General features: G+C 43.0%; 1 protein-coding gene across 13 annotated transcripts in view; it reads left to right on the forward strand.

Annotated features, from left to right (window-relative positions):
- The window catches only part of LOC102454172 (contactin-4), a 731,510-nt gene that overhangs the window by 504,900 nt on the left and 209,727 nt on the right, over nucleotides 1–16,883 (forward strand). For all 13 annotated transcript variants that reach the window (XM_075938683.1, XM_075938679.1, XM_075938672.1 and 10 more), the window contains one exon: nucleotides 15,515–15,610. In XM_075938683.1, coding sequence (XP_075794798.1) covers nucleotides 15,515–15,610 — 96 coding nt within the window. The remainder of the gene's footprint in view (nucleotides 1–15,514; nucleotides 15,611–16,883) is intronic.

Below are 16,883 nucleotides of genomic sequence, written 5' to 3' on the forward strand. Positions count from 1 at the left end.
TTCTGGTTCCATGTGGGTCCCCCAAACCGCTACTTATCTGTAATGAGGGATGACCAGCTGGGGAGCAGCACCCAAGGAGTGCTGGTCCCAGCTGAGGAGTTCCCGCTCTAGAGCCAGGCTGCTGCAGAACTCCCTGGTTGCCTCTGAAACTAGAACTCCACAGCTGCCTGGCTCCATGGCTGGGGCTGGAGCTCCGCGTTTGGGACTGGGGCCAGAGCTCCCTGGCTTCCTTCCACTGGGGCTGGAGCTCCCCAGCTGCTGGGGCCAGAATGGAGCTGGAGCTCCATGACCAAGGACCTCCATCCCCAGTAGCAGCCAGAGAACTCTGGCCCCGGCTACAGAGCTCCAACCCTGCTGTGGAGCCAGGCAGCTGCGTAGCTCCAGCCCCAGCCGTGGAGCTTTGGCCATGGTACTCCAGCCCCAGCAGAAGCTTAGCTGGCAGCAGCTAGAGAGCTCCGGGGGGCTGGGGCTGTAGCAGGGCTGGGTTGGAGCCCTAGCTTGGGGCCACTAGGGCAGCATAGGCCAATAGGGGTGGGACCTCCCCTGGTCCGGAAAATCCCCTCCTTTGAAACCGGCCAGGTCCCATGGATGCCAGACCAGAGAGGCCCAACTTGTATTATGTTCATGGCATATAATTAGGGTTGGCAGGTGTCCGGTATTGGCCTGGAGAATCCGGTATTTGCGATCTCTGTCCGGTAAAAAAAACAGAAATTACCAGACACGTAAAATGTTTCTGTTTTTCTCGGATGGAAGGCCACATGGGACATTTTTCCCCTGATGCATCTGGCGGGGACGGGGGGAGAGGGGAGATTTAACTAAGGTCAGACTCAATCTGTAAACTTTCTTCTTGCCTGAATTTTTATAATCTTCAGATAAAGCTTTTTCTTTACTTTAGTTGTTTAAGAAGTCTGATTTAAATGCCTTTAATTTCACCTGCACTTTTGTTTATTTTGGTTATGTGAAGTCATCTTAAATTTGTTTAAACAAATAAAATTGTTTTGAAACCAAAGGAATCAAGAAATCATTGGAGATTTATACTCATCATGATCGAAGCCTTGTTTCTCTCATAAAGCTCACATAATCCTTTGTGGTTGTGATATATAGTTTAATTCTCAATGTCATGCTTGGTAGCCTATTATGTTATAAAACTCCCAGTGTAAATGAAGACCAAATAATTGTATGATACATCACTGACAGCGTCGTGAAAGTGCTATACCACTGGTAAACATATTTGTATATTTTCATGATGCTTAATGTTTTATTCATCTCAGTCACTTCACATAATTGAGTTCTTCTCATTGAGAAGTTGATTTGTTTATGACATTGGGAGCATTAACATTTCTTGCATCTCAGAATTTTCATTTTAAGACAAGTTAATTATCCAAAATCTTTTTATAAAGAATATTTACAAAAATTCAGAACCATCTCTTTTTCTCTGTCAGCATAGCTGAGCTTAACCCATCCAACAAGTCTTCGTGCCCATTTTACCAAAGCTCTACTATCACCTGCTAAGTGCTGTAGAAATCTGGACATTATATTCTGTTTGGTAGCTTGCTAGTGAGGAGGGGAAGAAGTTACCTTGTGTTGCTGTGGGGCTGCTGAATGAATTTGTTTCTCTGGTTTCCTCCTTCTGGCTTCTGTACTCTTGAGTGCATGTCTCAAAATTGAAGAACCTAGAATGGACTGTACAAAGATGAGTTGACTGATATCCCCTTCCTTCAGTGTGGGTTTCAAAGGAAGGGAAATGATGTCTTCATGGGAAGGAGGTGCTTGGAATTGCTGATGTACAATTTATAAATCCTGATATTGTGAGGTTGTACTATGAAAAACTGTTTTATTGTATGTGGGTCCACCATTGCTGACAGCACCTGCAGCATGGGCACCCCTGACAGATACAAGTTAAGGATGGGGGTTTACAGCTCACAGGGGATATGGGAAAAAGCAGAAAGCAGCTGCATCCTGAGACACAAACAATTTCCCTGGTTCCCTGGTGGAAAATAATCGGGAGAAGAACAAACACGAGATTTAAGGTAAATAAACAGGAAAAAAAGTCAAATAGAAAGCAGAAGCACGGAGGAGGAGAAGGCAAGGTGATAGCAGCTAGATATGGGATTCCTTGATAGAGACTAGCTAGCATGCAACAGCCTTCATGAGGTAGAGGAAACCCTACATTCCTGGATCCAGATTGTGCCCCAAAGTCTCACAAGAGAACAAGGAAGTAAAAAATAAGAGACATTTGTGGCTTCAGATGTTTGTTTTGCATGATCTGTAGTCTCCTGTGCTTTGCATTATTATGTATAAAAAGAGCATAATAGTGCTAGAATATGTTTTGTGTGTATGTGGACTGCTTCACCGCTTCTGCATGCCTTCAGGAGAGTTAAACTGTAAACCAAAATCTTTACACCGTTGAGATGGAGTTCTAGGAAAGAGGTGTGATTATGTAGCTGGGGTATCTTTGGTGTCATTGCTAGTCCTGGAGGTCCCAAGGAGATGTGCTGAGAAGGCCCATTTCTAAGAAAGAAGAGCAGACCAGGAGTCAATGTCCAGAAAATGTGCCAGACAGGCCACGGTCTTTAGAAATATTAACACACCTTGGGGGATCCTAATCAAAGAGGCTTAGGTTTCCCTCATAGCAATCTAGTGCAAGGGTGGGCAAAATATGGCCCATGGCTCAGATCCAGACTATCTAACATTTCTGTTCGACCTGCAGTGGGGCTGTGGGCTGCTAAAAGACCACAGAGCAGCACAGCAGAGCTCTCAGGTAGGCAGCAGTGGCCCTTATGTGGTCACTCAGGAGAGATTCAGATGCCTCCCAGATGATTAGCAGAGCACCCACAGCTAGGTATTTTGTTTCTACTGCTGCTGCACATTCACATATGCTTCTGTTAACATAAAAATTATTCCGCATGTGGATGGAAATAATCTGCACATGGCGGAAAAAGATTAAGGGGAACATGGGTAGGCAGCCTGCAGGTCGTGACCCCATGCCACTCCACGAAGCAACCAGATGCTGCTGGCATGTCTCTGCATGCCCCTGGCAGGGCAGGGGTGGCTCCTTACAGTGTCCCTGCCCCTAGCACTATCCTCACAGTTCCATTGACTAGAAACCAGCCAATGGGAGGTGGTGCTTACAGGTGCAGGCAGCACACAGACATCCCCCCCTCCCACCAGCAGAGCTCGGAGTCATGCCAGAATCACTGGTCACTTTCAGGAGCAGTGTCGGGCCACCAATGGCAGCCAGCCTGCCTGAGCATCCTGCTGAAGTGAGAGCCACCTGTGATAAGCACCTTCTGGTCAGATGGTGCATCTCACACCCCCTCCTGCATCCAAATCCCCTGCCTAGGTCAGAATCCCCTCCTTTGAGAGGGAACCCAATCCCGACCCCTCTAGACCAGGCACCACTCCCTGCTTTCCTATCCCTTCCCTCAGGCTGGCGCTCCATCCTGCATCCAGACCCTGCATCCTTTCCATTAATATAATAGAAATGTGCGGCCTGTGACAACTTGCCACAATTGGAGGAATGGCCTTGGCATGTGAAAATTATGGTCCAGTCTTGGTCTAGTGTGTGGCTGGCAAGGAGCTGTGAAAGGGAAAGAAAAGAAATGGGATTCTTGAAATGAGTCTAAAGTTTTGAGCAATGGGGGGGAAAAGAAGATGGTGGAGGAAAAAAAGTTGAAAGGAAGAGAGATGGGGAACTTGGGTCAGTGGCTAACAGAAAGGGAGAGTGCAAATGGCTCTTGGCAATAGGAGAGAAGCATCCAGGAAGAGTCAGCAATAGAATGGTATATCCAGGCACCAGACAACTGAACATGGGCAGCAGGAGTGGAGGGACATAAGAGAGAGAGAGAAATATTGTGATGCTTAATTGATTCTCTTAATTCAGAAAATAGCTGGCTCTACACTATGCATACCGTCACCTCACTCAGTGTAAATCTAAGAACAAAGTTGTAATTAATTTTTTTATTGAAAATCTTTAATCATATTAACAGCCTGTCAATGGTGAGTAAAGTGATAAACTCACTTGTGAGCCCTTGAGACCAGTGAGAAAAACAAAACAGAGCTAAAATCAAGGCTAGGATTAAACAAACATATCTCAGCCATCAAGAAAAAATTGAAGCCTCTGCCATTGTTACTATATCTGGTAGCTAATGGAAAGCCTTACACAGTGTTAGGCACCTTCTCAATAGCTCAGCATGCACTTAATTCCGGCTCTCAGGAGGTGTTTGTTGTATTGCAGCATCAGTGCCTAGACATACCATGGTTCTTTAAAAAAATACTCAGATGCTATAGTGAGAGAAGTGATTATAAAAATCTAGATAGATTATTTTGCACTGATCTTCGTTGCAAAGTATGTGAGTGAAACCCCCATCCCTGACTCATTGTTTTAGGCGACAAATCTGAGAGACTGTCCTGGATTTTGGAGTCTGTAGAGGAACTTTTGGAGCAAATTAATAAATTCAGTGGTAATAAGTCAGCAGGACCAGTTGGTATTCACCCAAGACTTTAGGAGAAACTCAAATATGAAATTGCTGAACTGAGGTATGTCATTTAGGGCATGTCTACACTACAAAGTTAATTCGAACTAACAGACGTTAGTTTGAATTAACTTTAATAAACGCTACACATACAAACCGCTAGTTCGAACTTAATTCAAACTAGCGGAGCGATTAATTCGAACTAGGTAAACCTCATTCTACGAGGACTAATGCCTAGTTCGAATTAACTAGTTTGAATTAAGGGCTGTGTAGCCACTTAATTCGAACTAGTGGGAGGCTAGCCCTCCCCAGTTTGTCCTGGTGGCCACTCTGGGCACCACCAGGGAAACTTGTCTGCCCCCCTCCCGGCCCCGGAGCCCTTAAAGGGGCACGGTCTGGCTACGGTGCCCATGCCAGGTGCAAGCCTGCCAGCACCCAGCCAGCAGACCCTGCACCTGGCACAGCACGAGCCAGCCACCCGCTGCCACCCAGCCCTCCCCCTCTTCCAGGGACCAGGCTGGCGGCTCCCAGGAGGAGCCTGCCCGGGGCCGCAAGAGGTGGGCGCCCGCCTGGTTTAGTGCGGAGATCGTGGACCTCATCTACACTAGTCCTGTAGTGTAGACATACCCTTACTGCTTAAATTGGTCTCTGTACCAGATGACTGGAAGATCCCCAATGTATCGTTGATATAAAGGCTTTGGAGGTGATGCTGGAAATTATGGCTAGTAAGCCTAACTTTCAGCAACAGGCACATTGATAAAAACTACAGTAAAAATAGAATGATTAGTCCTGTAGCATCTTAGGGTATGTCTTCACTACAGCACTAATTTGAACTAACTTAATTCAAATTAATTAATTTGAACTAAGATAATTCGAACTAATGCATCTAGACCTAAAAACTAGTTTGAATTAGCATTTTGCTAATTTGAACTAGCATGTCCACATTGAGTGGACCCTGAACCGAGGTTAAGGATGGCCGGAAGTAGTGCCGGCAGGGCATCAGATTAGGACTTAGAGCGTGGAGCTGCTGTCTCAGGCTAGCTGAGGGCTGTGGTTAAAGGGACCCGACTCCCACCCTGGTCAGACAGTTCTCAGGGGTTCCCCGCTCGCTTGTCTAACTCGATGAGGGACAGCAAAGCTGTCCTGGCTTGGAGTGCCTTGAATGCCCACACTCGACACATCACAGCACTCGGCCATCAGCCCGGCTGCACTTGCTGCAGGCTGCCATCCGGGGGGGATCAATCGGGGGGCTGCAGGAGAGCTTCCACTCCGAGGAGCCCGCAGAGCCACCCCAGTCCTCCCCATCGGGGGCTTGTACCCCATTCCTCCCTCACCTCCTTCCACTTACCCCCCCCCCTTCCTGATGTACAAAATAAAGGACACGTGTGTTCAAAAATAGTAACTCTCTTTATTGAAAAAAACTCGGGGAGACTGGGAAAAGGAGGTGGGAGAAGGGAAGAGAGAGGGTGGGAGAGGGGAGGGCAACTAAAATGATCAGGGGTTTGGAACAGGTCCCATATGAAGAGAGGCTAAAGAGACTGGGACTTCTCAGCTTATAAAAGAGGAGAGTGAGGGGGGATATGATAGAGGTCTATAAAAGCACAAGTGGTGTGGAGAGGGTGCATAAAGAAAAGTTCTTCATTAGTTCCCATAATAAAAGGACTAGAGGACACCAAATGAAATGAATGGGTAGCAGGCTTCAAACTAATAACAGAAAGTTCTTCTTCACAAAGCAAATAGTCAACCTGTGGCCTCCTTGCTGCAGGAGGCTGTGAAGGCTAGAACTATAATAGAGTTTAAAGAGAAGTTAGATAAAGTCATGGAGGCTGGGTTAATGGAGTAGTATTAGCCAGGGGATAGAAATGGTGTCCCTGGCCTCTGTTTTGGAAGGCGGGAGATGGATGGCACAAGACAAATGGCTTGGTTATTGTACTCGGTCCATCCCCTCCGGGGTAGCTGGTGTTGGCCGCTGTCGTCAGACAGGCTACTGGGCTAGATGGACCTATGGCCGTTCTAAGCTCAGGGCTCAGGGTCGGGGGTCTCACTGGACCACCTTGATTTTCATGCAAACCTGCTCCTCGGTGGCCAGGCTGGCAGCTATCCTGCCCTAGATGGCCACTTTCCTGTGCCTAGTGTGGAGGTCGTGGATGAGGTCCACGATCTCCGCACTAGACCAGGCGGGCGCCCGCCTCTTGCAGCCCCGGGCCGGCACCTGGGAGCCACCAACCTGGTCCCGGGAAGAAGCGGAGGGCTGGGTGGCAGCGGGTGGCTGGTTTGTGCCATGCCAGGTGCGGGGTCTGCTGGCTGGGTGCTGCCAGGCTTGCACCTGGCATGGGCACCGTAGCCAGACCGTGCCCCTTTAAGGGCTCCGGGGCCGGGAGGGGGCAGAAGAGTTTCTCTGGTGGTGCCCAAGTGGCCACCAGGGAAAGCTGGGGAGGGCTAGCCTCCCACTAGTTTGAATTATGTGGCTACACAGCCCTTAATTCAAACTACTTAATTTGAACTAGGCGTTAGTCCTCGTAGAATGAGGTTTACCTAGTTTGAATTAAGCGCTCCGCTAGTTCAAATTAAGTTTGAACTAGCAGTTTGTATGTGTAGTGCCTATCAAAGTTAATTCAAACTAACGTGCAGACATACCCATAGAGACTGACAATAGTGTGGCAAGGTTAGTCTCACTTCTGGATTCCAGATTCCTCTTCAGTCCATAATCTCACACATGGGGCCCACTTGCCTTTACTGGGGTTTGGGCTTCTGTCCCTTGGCTAAAAAGGGTTCTGGGCCAAGTGCCCCCGGTCAGCCAGGGTGGAGTAAATAGTCCTCCCCAGCTACCGGTTGAACTCTCAGGCTAAGTGGGGGAAAGGGAGCAGAAACACTCCTTATTGGAGCTCCTCATCCCCCTTGCTGTCTCTGGGGATGCTGATGTTCTCCTTCTCAGTTTCTCTGATTCTCTCCTTATCTGTTATATTCTGTCTCACTCCAACTTTCTCTCCCTTCCTCTAGGGAAGGCTTTTTTAAAAAAATTAAAAGAACACCCCATCGCAACCTCAAGTGAGATCAGCTGACCTTAAATGATTTATAACAGCCCAGTCTCATCTGTTCCCACTCCACCTGTGATAACTCCCAGGTCATCTGATCCTGACTGCCCTGAAGTCACCCTCTCCTAATTAGCAGGATGATTTCTGCTTTTTAGAGCTGTCTCTCTCTCTAATCTAGTCCTCCAATCTCCCTTGTCACAATAGTATAATTCGCTCATCTGAGGAAGTGGGTTTTGCCGATGAAAGTACATGATACTTATATAAATATATATATATAAATATATAAATATAAATAATTTATATATATATATATATATATATATATAAAATTTGTTATTCTCTAATGTGCTACAAGACTACTCATTGTTTTTAAAGTTAACAAACTAACACTGCTACCTCTCTGAAACTTTTAAACAATAAAGAATAGAATTATTGCATGTGCAAATGAACACCATATGTTGAAGAGTCTACATGGCTTTTGTTAAGGGAAATCATATCTCACCAATGTTTAGATTTCTTAAAATGTATCAAGAAGTATGTGGATAAGGGTGATCCAATTGATATATAGTATCCTTTGATATTCATAAATGACCTGGGAAAGGGGGAAAACACAATCCCAATTATACATACAAAATGATGGGGGTCTAACTTGCTTGTTACAACTCAAGAAGGAGATCTTAGAATCATTGTGGACAGCTCTCTGAAAACATCCATTCAATGTGAAGCAGTGATTAAAAAAAACCCGATCAGAATATTAGGAACCATTAGAAAGGGGGCATAAAATAAGAGAAAATGTCACTATATAAGTCCATGATATGTCCACACCTTTAACATTTTATGCAGTTCTATTTTTTTTAAAAAGGTACATTAGAATTAGAAATGGTACAGAGAGGAGCAATAAAATGATTAGGGGTATGGAACAGCTTCCTTATGAAAAAGAGATGTAAAAGATTGGCCCTATTCAACTCTGAAAAGAGACAACAAAGGAGGCATCTGAATGAGGTCTATAAAATCATGAATCATGTGGAGAAAGTTCATAGGTTAATTTAAATGTTATTTACCCCCTTTACGTAACATTAGAACCAGTGGTCCCCAGATGAAATTAATAGACACAAGGTGTAAAACAAACATATGGAAGTACTTCAGAGGATGCACTATCCACCTGTGGAATTCATTGCCAAGGGATTGTTAAGGGCAAAAGAATAATGGAGAACTAGATAAGTTCATGGAGGATAGATCCATAAATGGTTATTAGCCAAGAGGGTCAGGAACGCAACCCTCTACTTTAGTGTTCCTAAACCTCTGACTGCCAGAAGCTGGGACTGGATGACAAGGGATGGAGCTCTTGAAAAAAAATTGCTCAGTTATGTTTATTCTCTCTGAAGCATCAGGCACTGGCTACTGTTGGAATACATCATATTCAGTTAGAATGACCATTGGTCTGACCCAGTATGCCCATTCTTATATTCTTATATATTGCTGCAAAGCCGTCGCGACTCCATAGTTAAACAAGAGTTCTGTTTTGCAGAGGACTTCATCCTCTGTTTCTGTATGAAAACCACAGCACAACTGCCTCAAATTTTCAGCACGTAATCTCAGAGTGAAGCTTGAATTTATGAAGGAGTTTCAAATAAATCTGTTAATTACTTTTCAAGTTCTAATTAAAAATTGGCTAAAAAAAGTTCATGTTCTGAATCTCATGACTTTTAAGGGCTCTTCTAGCTTACAAAGCGCAAACTGTAGAAAGTCAGACTGAAGCAAGAGCTCTTTTACTAATGTAATTATTTTTAATTAACTAAAAGAAAATCTTCCTTATGTTGTCTAAAATCTATGAATTTGTGGGCAAGTCAGACTATATGAGAATGTGCCAGGTTAGGAGTGATAGCTATGGGGGGAGATACACATAGCTGCACCATTTGCGCTGTAATTCACAGTAATCTGAAATTGTAAAGGGTTATTTTCACTTCTTCTCTGGTACCATCCCATTGATCTTGATGATAAAATGTATAGAGCACAGTTTCTCATGTACTTCTTCATGCAGGGGTGGAGAGTCACTACAAAGTTGTGCTGCCTCTGATCGAGGATAGCATAAATCAAAGAAATAAAATGTAAGAGTGACACTTATGCAATAAAGCTGCATCAGGAGCACTTTTCAGCAAGTGCATTAAACTTTTGTATGACAAGTGGTCTTGCTTCCATGTATTGATTGTTCAATTGTGCAGAATTTAATTCTGAAATGGAACATTTTGTACCTATTTGAATACGAGTTTCTAGGCAACATTCTCCTGACCCACTTTGCACAGCATCCAAGAGTACAACAGAATCTCTTTAATCGGCACTTCATTAATACTGACACACACACACTCACTCAAACACACATATATATTTATAAACAAGCCCCCAAAAGCTATACATTGCCCTCACTTCTCACAAATGTTATACTAGTAAGCAGAATTCCCTGTAGGCTGAGCATTTGGGCGGCCACTCAGGAGAGATTCAAATGCTACCCAGCTGATTAGCAGAGTGCCCACAGCACCCAAAATCGTCAGCACGTGTTTGTGTGGGTGGTGCACATCTGTGCATGCTTCTGTGTAGAACACAAAATTTATTCTGCATGCAGATGGCAAAAATTCGAGGGAACATTGCTAGGAAGATACTGTTTGCCATAGTCAATTAATTTTTACTCTATGGAGATGCATAAATAAAACAAAACTCTGCTCTTAAAAATAAAGGAATTAAATGTGTGAATAACTGTTCACAAGCAGACCCTTCTTTACAATATAAGGCCGAGCACACCTCGAGTCCTGCAAATGCCCATGCATTCATTTACAAAATTCAGTCATTTGCAACGTGAGCATGAGTGATAAATGATTGTCTGTATTCATAACCCGAAAATTACCAGGAAATGCGCTGTGACCATTACTCTATTATCTCGCTAAACTCACTCATGTGCAGACATTTTTCATAGTTATAACCATTTTCTTGTCATAAATAGATTACTGGTTTTTCTGCCAACACACTGGTGTCCTCCAAGTGATTTTCTCACAGCCACAAAGACCAGCTCTGGGTTTAAACTTACCATGATGTTGTGTACTTTCTCCCATGCTGACAGAATAGAGTTACTGGTGACATGACAAATGACCTAAATACTTTTTTTAAAATCACCCTTAATAGCAAAATCCCCAAGAGCAGTAAATCAGAATATTTATTTTAAAAAATTCTCCCATTGCCCAGTTGAGCTGCGTGTCAGCTCGTAGCATGCCCTGCCGTCCCCCCCCCCCCCCCCCCCCGCCTCCAGCCCAGCTGAGCCACATACTGGCTTCTGGCCCCACCTCACAGCCCAAATGAGCCATGAGCTGGCTTCCAGGCCCTACTCTCCTGCACTGTGTCAGGACTCTCTGATCCTGGAATATCTATGGTCATGCCAGACCAGAAAATCCTGGATTTTAGATGTGCAGCCTATAGATATATGTATTTAAAATGTCCATCTATCTCCCTCGGTTTTTCATTAGTACCAATAGTGATCATAATTTTTTTCTCCAGATGGTTTCAGGTGTGCAGTTTTAACTTGGAATTTCCCAGATGACGATACTAAATGGTATTAATAGTGGCTGTGGTAGTGTCATTATTATTTGCTAAATGCACGTTCATGTATACACATGCGCACACACTGGTTTTGCTTATTAAAGGCTTGATTATGCAACTCGTAATCATGTTGGTGACCATTACTCATGCAAATAGTTTACTGGCCTCAGTGGGACTATTTCAGTGATGATGTTCAAAACAATATGAGTAAGAGTTTAAGAACCCCTACCTGTACAATACTGGTAACCTCAGAAGTTGAAGCCTGTAGAAAAAAATACTGATATTGGCTTAAAAAATCATGCAATTTTTTTTAATGTTTTTTATTTTAAAATTTGGCTTCTTATTTCTGAGCCTCTGGTACGCCCTTGCTTCATGTTTTCAAGCTTTTTTCCACAATCCCAAAGGCTGGAAACTGACTTTAACATAAAAATGAGATCATCATGTCATGACTTCATTCATGAAGTGGACAGTAATCAAGTCGTGCATAATTTGTGATAAAATAACCAAAATTTAAATTTAAATGATACATTTTAATAGCTCTAGAATCCCATATTTTTGTTTGTGAATGCAATGTGAAAAACAGTTCCCTGCATTTATTTGCTGATTTTTCACTAATCCTCTTCATCTAACATCATTGTTAAAACTTTACTTGTTGACTTGAAGAGAAGTGATGTTGGTGAAGTTTTATACCTGAACAAAGATGGCTCTGTGGATGAATGGAATCACAACTGAACTACCTGAAAAGAATCTCCTGAGTCATCTAGTCCAATTGTTCTCTGTCTTTCCAGATGACTGTACCCTTTTCAGGAATCTGGTTTATTCTACATACCCCAAAATTCACCTCACTTAAAAACTGCTTACAAATAATATTAAATAAATCCATTGGAATACAAATATTGTACTTACATTATATAGAGCAGTGGTCACCAATCAGTGGCTCAGGATCTATTGTAGATCTTGGAGCCTGTGAAAGGTGATCCTGACTGGTTTAGCCAAGAGGCTATCAAGGACCAGCACTTCAGCTGCCCATCCCCCTATTGCTGTGCACCTCCTGCCCTTTGCCTTGGAGCTGGCCACCTCCAGGAGCCTCCTGCTTGCTGTTCAGGGAAGAGAAGAGAGTGCAGGGGGTGCTGATCTCTGGGTGCCCCTTCTCCTACCCTGTATTCTAGCTTCACAGAATGGAAGAAGGGGCACAACTGGGCTTGGGATAAAGGGAGTTTGTTGACTGCTTTTGAGAGTGGTACAGGACCAGGGCAGAGGTGAGCCTGCCTTAGCCCCGCTGCACCACCACCCAGAAGCCACCAGAGGTAAGGGGCACAAAAGAGGCAGGACAAGGGTATTTGGATTTGAGGTAGATCCTGGATTGCACTTAAATTAAAAAAGTGATCTCATGCTTAAAAAGGTTGGAGATCTCTGATATAGAGCAATATAAACAAGTCTTTGGCAGTATTCCCTGTAGGCCGAGTGCTTGGGAAGCCACTGGGGAGAAGTGAAAATGCTGCTCAGCTGATTAGCAGAGTACCCAACGCTGAAAGCAGTCAGCAACATGTGTTTCTACTGGTAGTGCACATCCACATATGCGTTGGTGCACATCACAACATTTAGTCTGCACACAGATGGAAAAAAATTAGAGGGAACATTGGTCATTGGCTGTATGAAGCTTTAGTTTGCACTAGTTTCAGTTGTGCTTTTCATGGAGCTTGTTTTAAAAGTAGGCAAATAGCTAGATGACTAGTTGTACCCCTGGAAGATCTCTGCATACTCCCCAGGCATATGTGTGCTCTGACTGAGAACCTCTGATCTACTCAGTCCCTCTGCTTTGGGAAACTTTTATTGCAGCCCTTACTCATACGCCTAGCCCAATGATCGGTGACTACTTCACATGGTTAAAAGCTGCAGTTCAAGCCCCTGAGGCAGAATTGCCCTACGACAAATTCTTGAGTCTGTTTTGAAAGTCACTGATGTTATTATTTCAGCAAACCTCCCTTGGCAGATTATTCCACTGTCACACCAGCTCTAGTGTAAAATATCCTATTTAATTTATTCTCCCCCAGCCCCTATTATGGTTTCAGGCCATTAGTCCTTATGTTACCATGTTCAGTGGGAATGAAATTCAATCATACATTCCTTGAACAATCATAAATCCCTTTGAGTCAGTGGGAGTTTTGGGGGAAGAGAAGGAATGTGGGAATGCATCTTTAAAGGCATTACTTTCTCTTTTTTGTATTCTTAATTCTGAAAGTGTATTTTTCCCTGCTTAAAAAGACATCACCATTGCTTTTCTCTAGGCTACAACCAAAGCAATAGGGTGTGAAGGCAAGGGAATTCTCTCTACCCACTACTGTCTGTTACTTGATACTCAACATTCAGTAATTTCCCAGTCAAGAAATATCACTCTATTTTTTTCTTCCTTATTTATGCATGGCTGTGTGTTCCCTATTGTTGTTGCTACATATGTTCACAATCTTTAATGAAGGTCTGTCAGTATGAACTTCTATCTCCATTTGGAGTCCTGTTGCAGTGACCAATGCCAGCTGATACAATGCAGAATTAGCACCCAATTTATTATGACACATTATTTAATTTGGATTGAAGCTTTGAGATCTTTGTGTTGCTTTCATTTTCCCCAGGGGTCTGGTCATGGAAAGGGCTTAACCAGTTGCTAAGAGTCCTCATTTTATTTATCAGCACCTTAATCTGCTGACTCCAAAAGGAGCTGAGCCATGTTAATGTTTTGGACTGTTATAATTATCACAACTCATTCACAGCAGCATGTGCATTTCCTTAATCTCCCTTCATGAGACATCCATGCTCTGAATACTGTGCAATATTCTTCATTTAAAAATACAAATAGAAAAAAACTTATATAGTACGAGGATTTTTTTAAAATAAATGTATAGCATAGGGGCACTGCGGAACTTTGCTAAAATGCATTTGAACCTTGTAAGTAACTGATGTCCATTGTCTGCATACTGATCACTCTTTTTTGTTTAGATTGTGAGATCCTTTGGGCAGAGACTGATTTTTGTGTTCACAATTTGCGCAGCACTTAGCTCAATGGAATTTTTAGGAGCTCTCCTAAGACTAATTATGATTTTATTATTATTATTATTTATTATTAATTAATCCCCTGCCTCATCCCCAAATAGACTTTCAGTTTTTGTGTGTTCAATGTGACAGAGATCAGGGAGAGCACTCAGGCCGTGAAGCAAGAGAGAATGAGGCCCCTGTCTTGCAAAAAGTTTGACATTGTGTATCCCTAATCATCAGAATAAAACTATGTGAGTGTGTAAGTGTTTTGCAGGTTTGGAATCTAAGACATTACTGTGAGATTAATAACTGAATATCACCATGGTTAAAATGAAAAATTGAGGCTTCTTAATAGCCAAGAGCATGATCTAAAAACCTGTGTTACATCTACAGTCGCATTAAGATCAAAGGGGAATAAAATTTAAGTCTAACTTTTTGCACTTTCTATCGGCATAATGACATTCCTGCTGTTCATTTATCCGCAATGTTTTTTTCTGTGGTTTTCTGCTGTGCCAAACAGCAATTTGGGGGTTGGCAAACAATGGCTCAGCTGCACTGAAAGACAAAAACAAAATGGAAATTTGAAAGCAAGCCACTCTGCAAGATAAAAAGGCCATTGGGGTGACTCAATATGCTAGAGCTCTTGCACAGAATTCCTGTGGCCGCTGATGCTGCTGATCAATACTTGGTGCTGCTAGTTGGGTCACAAATTGTAACCTCAACAATTAATAGTAACTTTCTCAAGCTCACTGTGCAAGACACGGGGGGCGGGGGGGAGCACGTTCTCACTGTGCCTAATACCTCAGGGAAAGGACGGGAGAGAAATGGAGTGAGGAATGTAGTGCAATAAAGCTTTGTGCAGCTAGCTTATGTTGGTGGATCAATGTCAGTATTAGCAGGGTGCTTCACTATGGGGAATCTTCTGAATTGCAGATTTGTGTCCAAATATGGGTTGCCTGGGACATCAATAACAAGACTCACCCAAAAGGGGAAGAATGATCGTCTGTGGGGGAAACAGGCATGGATTATAAAATCAATGAGGGTTCATGGCAATGGTTTCTTTCATAGTGTGTTAGAACATTAACTGCACAAGCATAATACATTGGCACCGTCATTTCTGTGGGTTTCCTCTTCCCTAGGTAAATGTCCACCACTACCAGTCCATAATTACCCAAATATTTATTGAACCTTTTGCTTCCTCCAATGTTTGGCTGCTCTGGATAACAACCTGTCCTGCCTGTGTCATAGGAGCAAACTTCTGCAAGCATCTTTTCCAAATTGGTGTTCATTTTGTATCTCCATCAGAAAATAAAATAAGCAGCCCTCACATATGCAGTCCTTCCAGAAGAGAATACTGATGCCATTTCATGCACTCTTTCTTGCTAACAGACCTTGAAAACTTCAAGACAAGAACAAGAAGTACAGTGTCAGTCCGACAGGGTCAGGGAATGGTTCTGCTGTGTGGACCACCACCGCATTCTGGAGGTAAATCATATTAATAAATCCATTTTCAGTATTCAGTGACAATTTGCAGGTTTCTCCATCTCTTGCTCTAGTACCTTGTTTCAAAGAGTTCTTAAAGTTTCCATCCAGAGAAGAAGCAGGTGATAGTTTTGGATTGAGAGAATGATCCTTGCTGGACATACAGATGCTTTGGTAAATCTTCATACAACTTGGTTTGATAAACCCAGACGAAGAACTAAATTACGTCATCTAAATGCATGCACGTAGAAGATGAAATTAGTGCAGAGTATGCCAAAGTGGAGCAGATGCACCTCATTACATGGAGTTCATGGAAGCCTGTCTATTTATGCTTTGCATGTTTGATCTTTCGCAAGTTTTCAGCTGGCAGGGAAGATCAGGAAAGAGGATGGCTTACACGTTGAGCCTTTTTCCATTGCAATATTATTTCATTCACAATGGTAAATTTCACCCTCAGGGCAGAGAACTTATATCCTGTACACCAAGCTTAGCCCTGAGGTACACATCAACTCTGAAAACTATAATAATTACTTGACTACACTGTTGCTTTAAAGTGGTATGGTAAAAAAATAGAAAATGTAAAGCAATTGTTTTCAATTAAAATGGTATAAAGATCTCTCATTTAACCTATGTAGATATGTGATGAGTCGTGCCAAAACTAGCTTGGTTGGCTGGGTGTTTTAAATGTGTATTTTCTATGCTGTGATTCTCACAAATCAGGCATTGGAAAGATAATTAGTTAGCTGTCTATTATATCGATTGATTGATATTGGACTTGATTGCAAGCAGTGCATTGTGTGCCCAACAGTCAATGAAGTGTATTATACAACTTCTGTGTATTGGCACTAATCACTGTCATCAACAACCATTTTGGCTGGATATACAGCCAAATGATGTTTACAGTAATCCACATATAATTTTCAGGTAATTTCTCTCTCTCTTCCCCCCCCCCCCTTTTTTTTAATTGTAATCATGTTTGTACTTACTGAACCCATTTGATTTTGACCAGCTGTCAGGAATTTTGTCGGGTCTGCCAGACTTCTTTGGCCCCTGGGCTTCACAGGCCTCAACTAGACTGCTACTCGAAACAAACAGAATTTTAAAAGAATGGTTTGGAAGGCCTATGGGTCTGATATAATGAACTGTAGGATATGCTACTGCTTGCAAATCAAGAGAGCTTTTAATTCTGAATATCATCTGTAAGTTTTGACCAATCTTCTTGAATCAGGAAATCCCATTCACCCCCTATTGAGCATAGTAGTTATGACACCAATGA

Source organism: Pelodiscus sinensis, chromosome 11 (genome assembly GCF_049634645.1).
Source record: "Pelodiscus sinensis isolate JC-2024 chromosome 11, ASM4963464v1, whole genome shotgun sequence".
NCBI classification, from domain to species: domain Eukaryota; kingdom Metazoa; phylum Chordata; order Testudines; family Trionychidae; genus Pelodiscus; species Pelodiscus sinensis.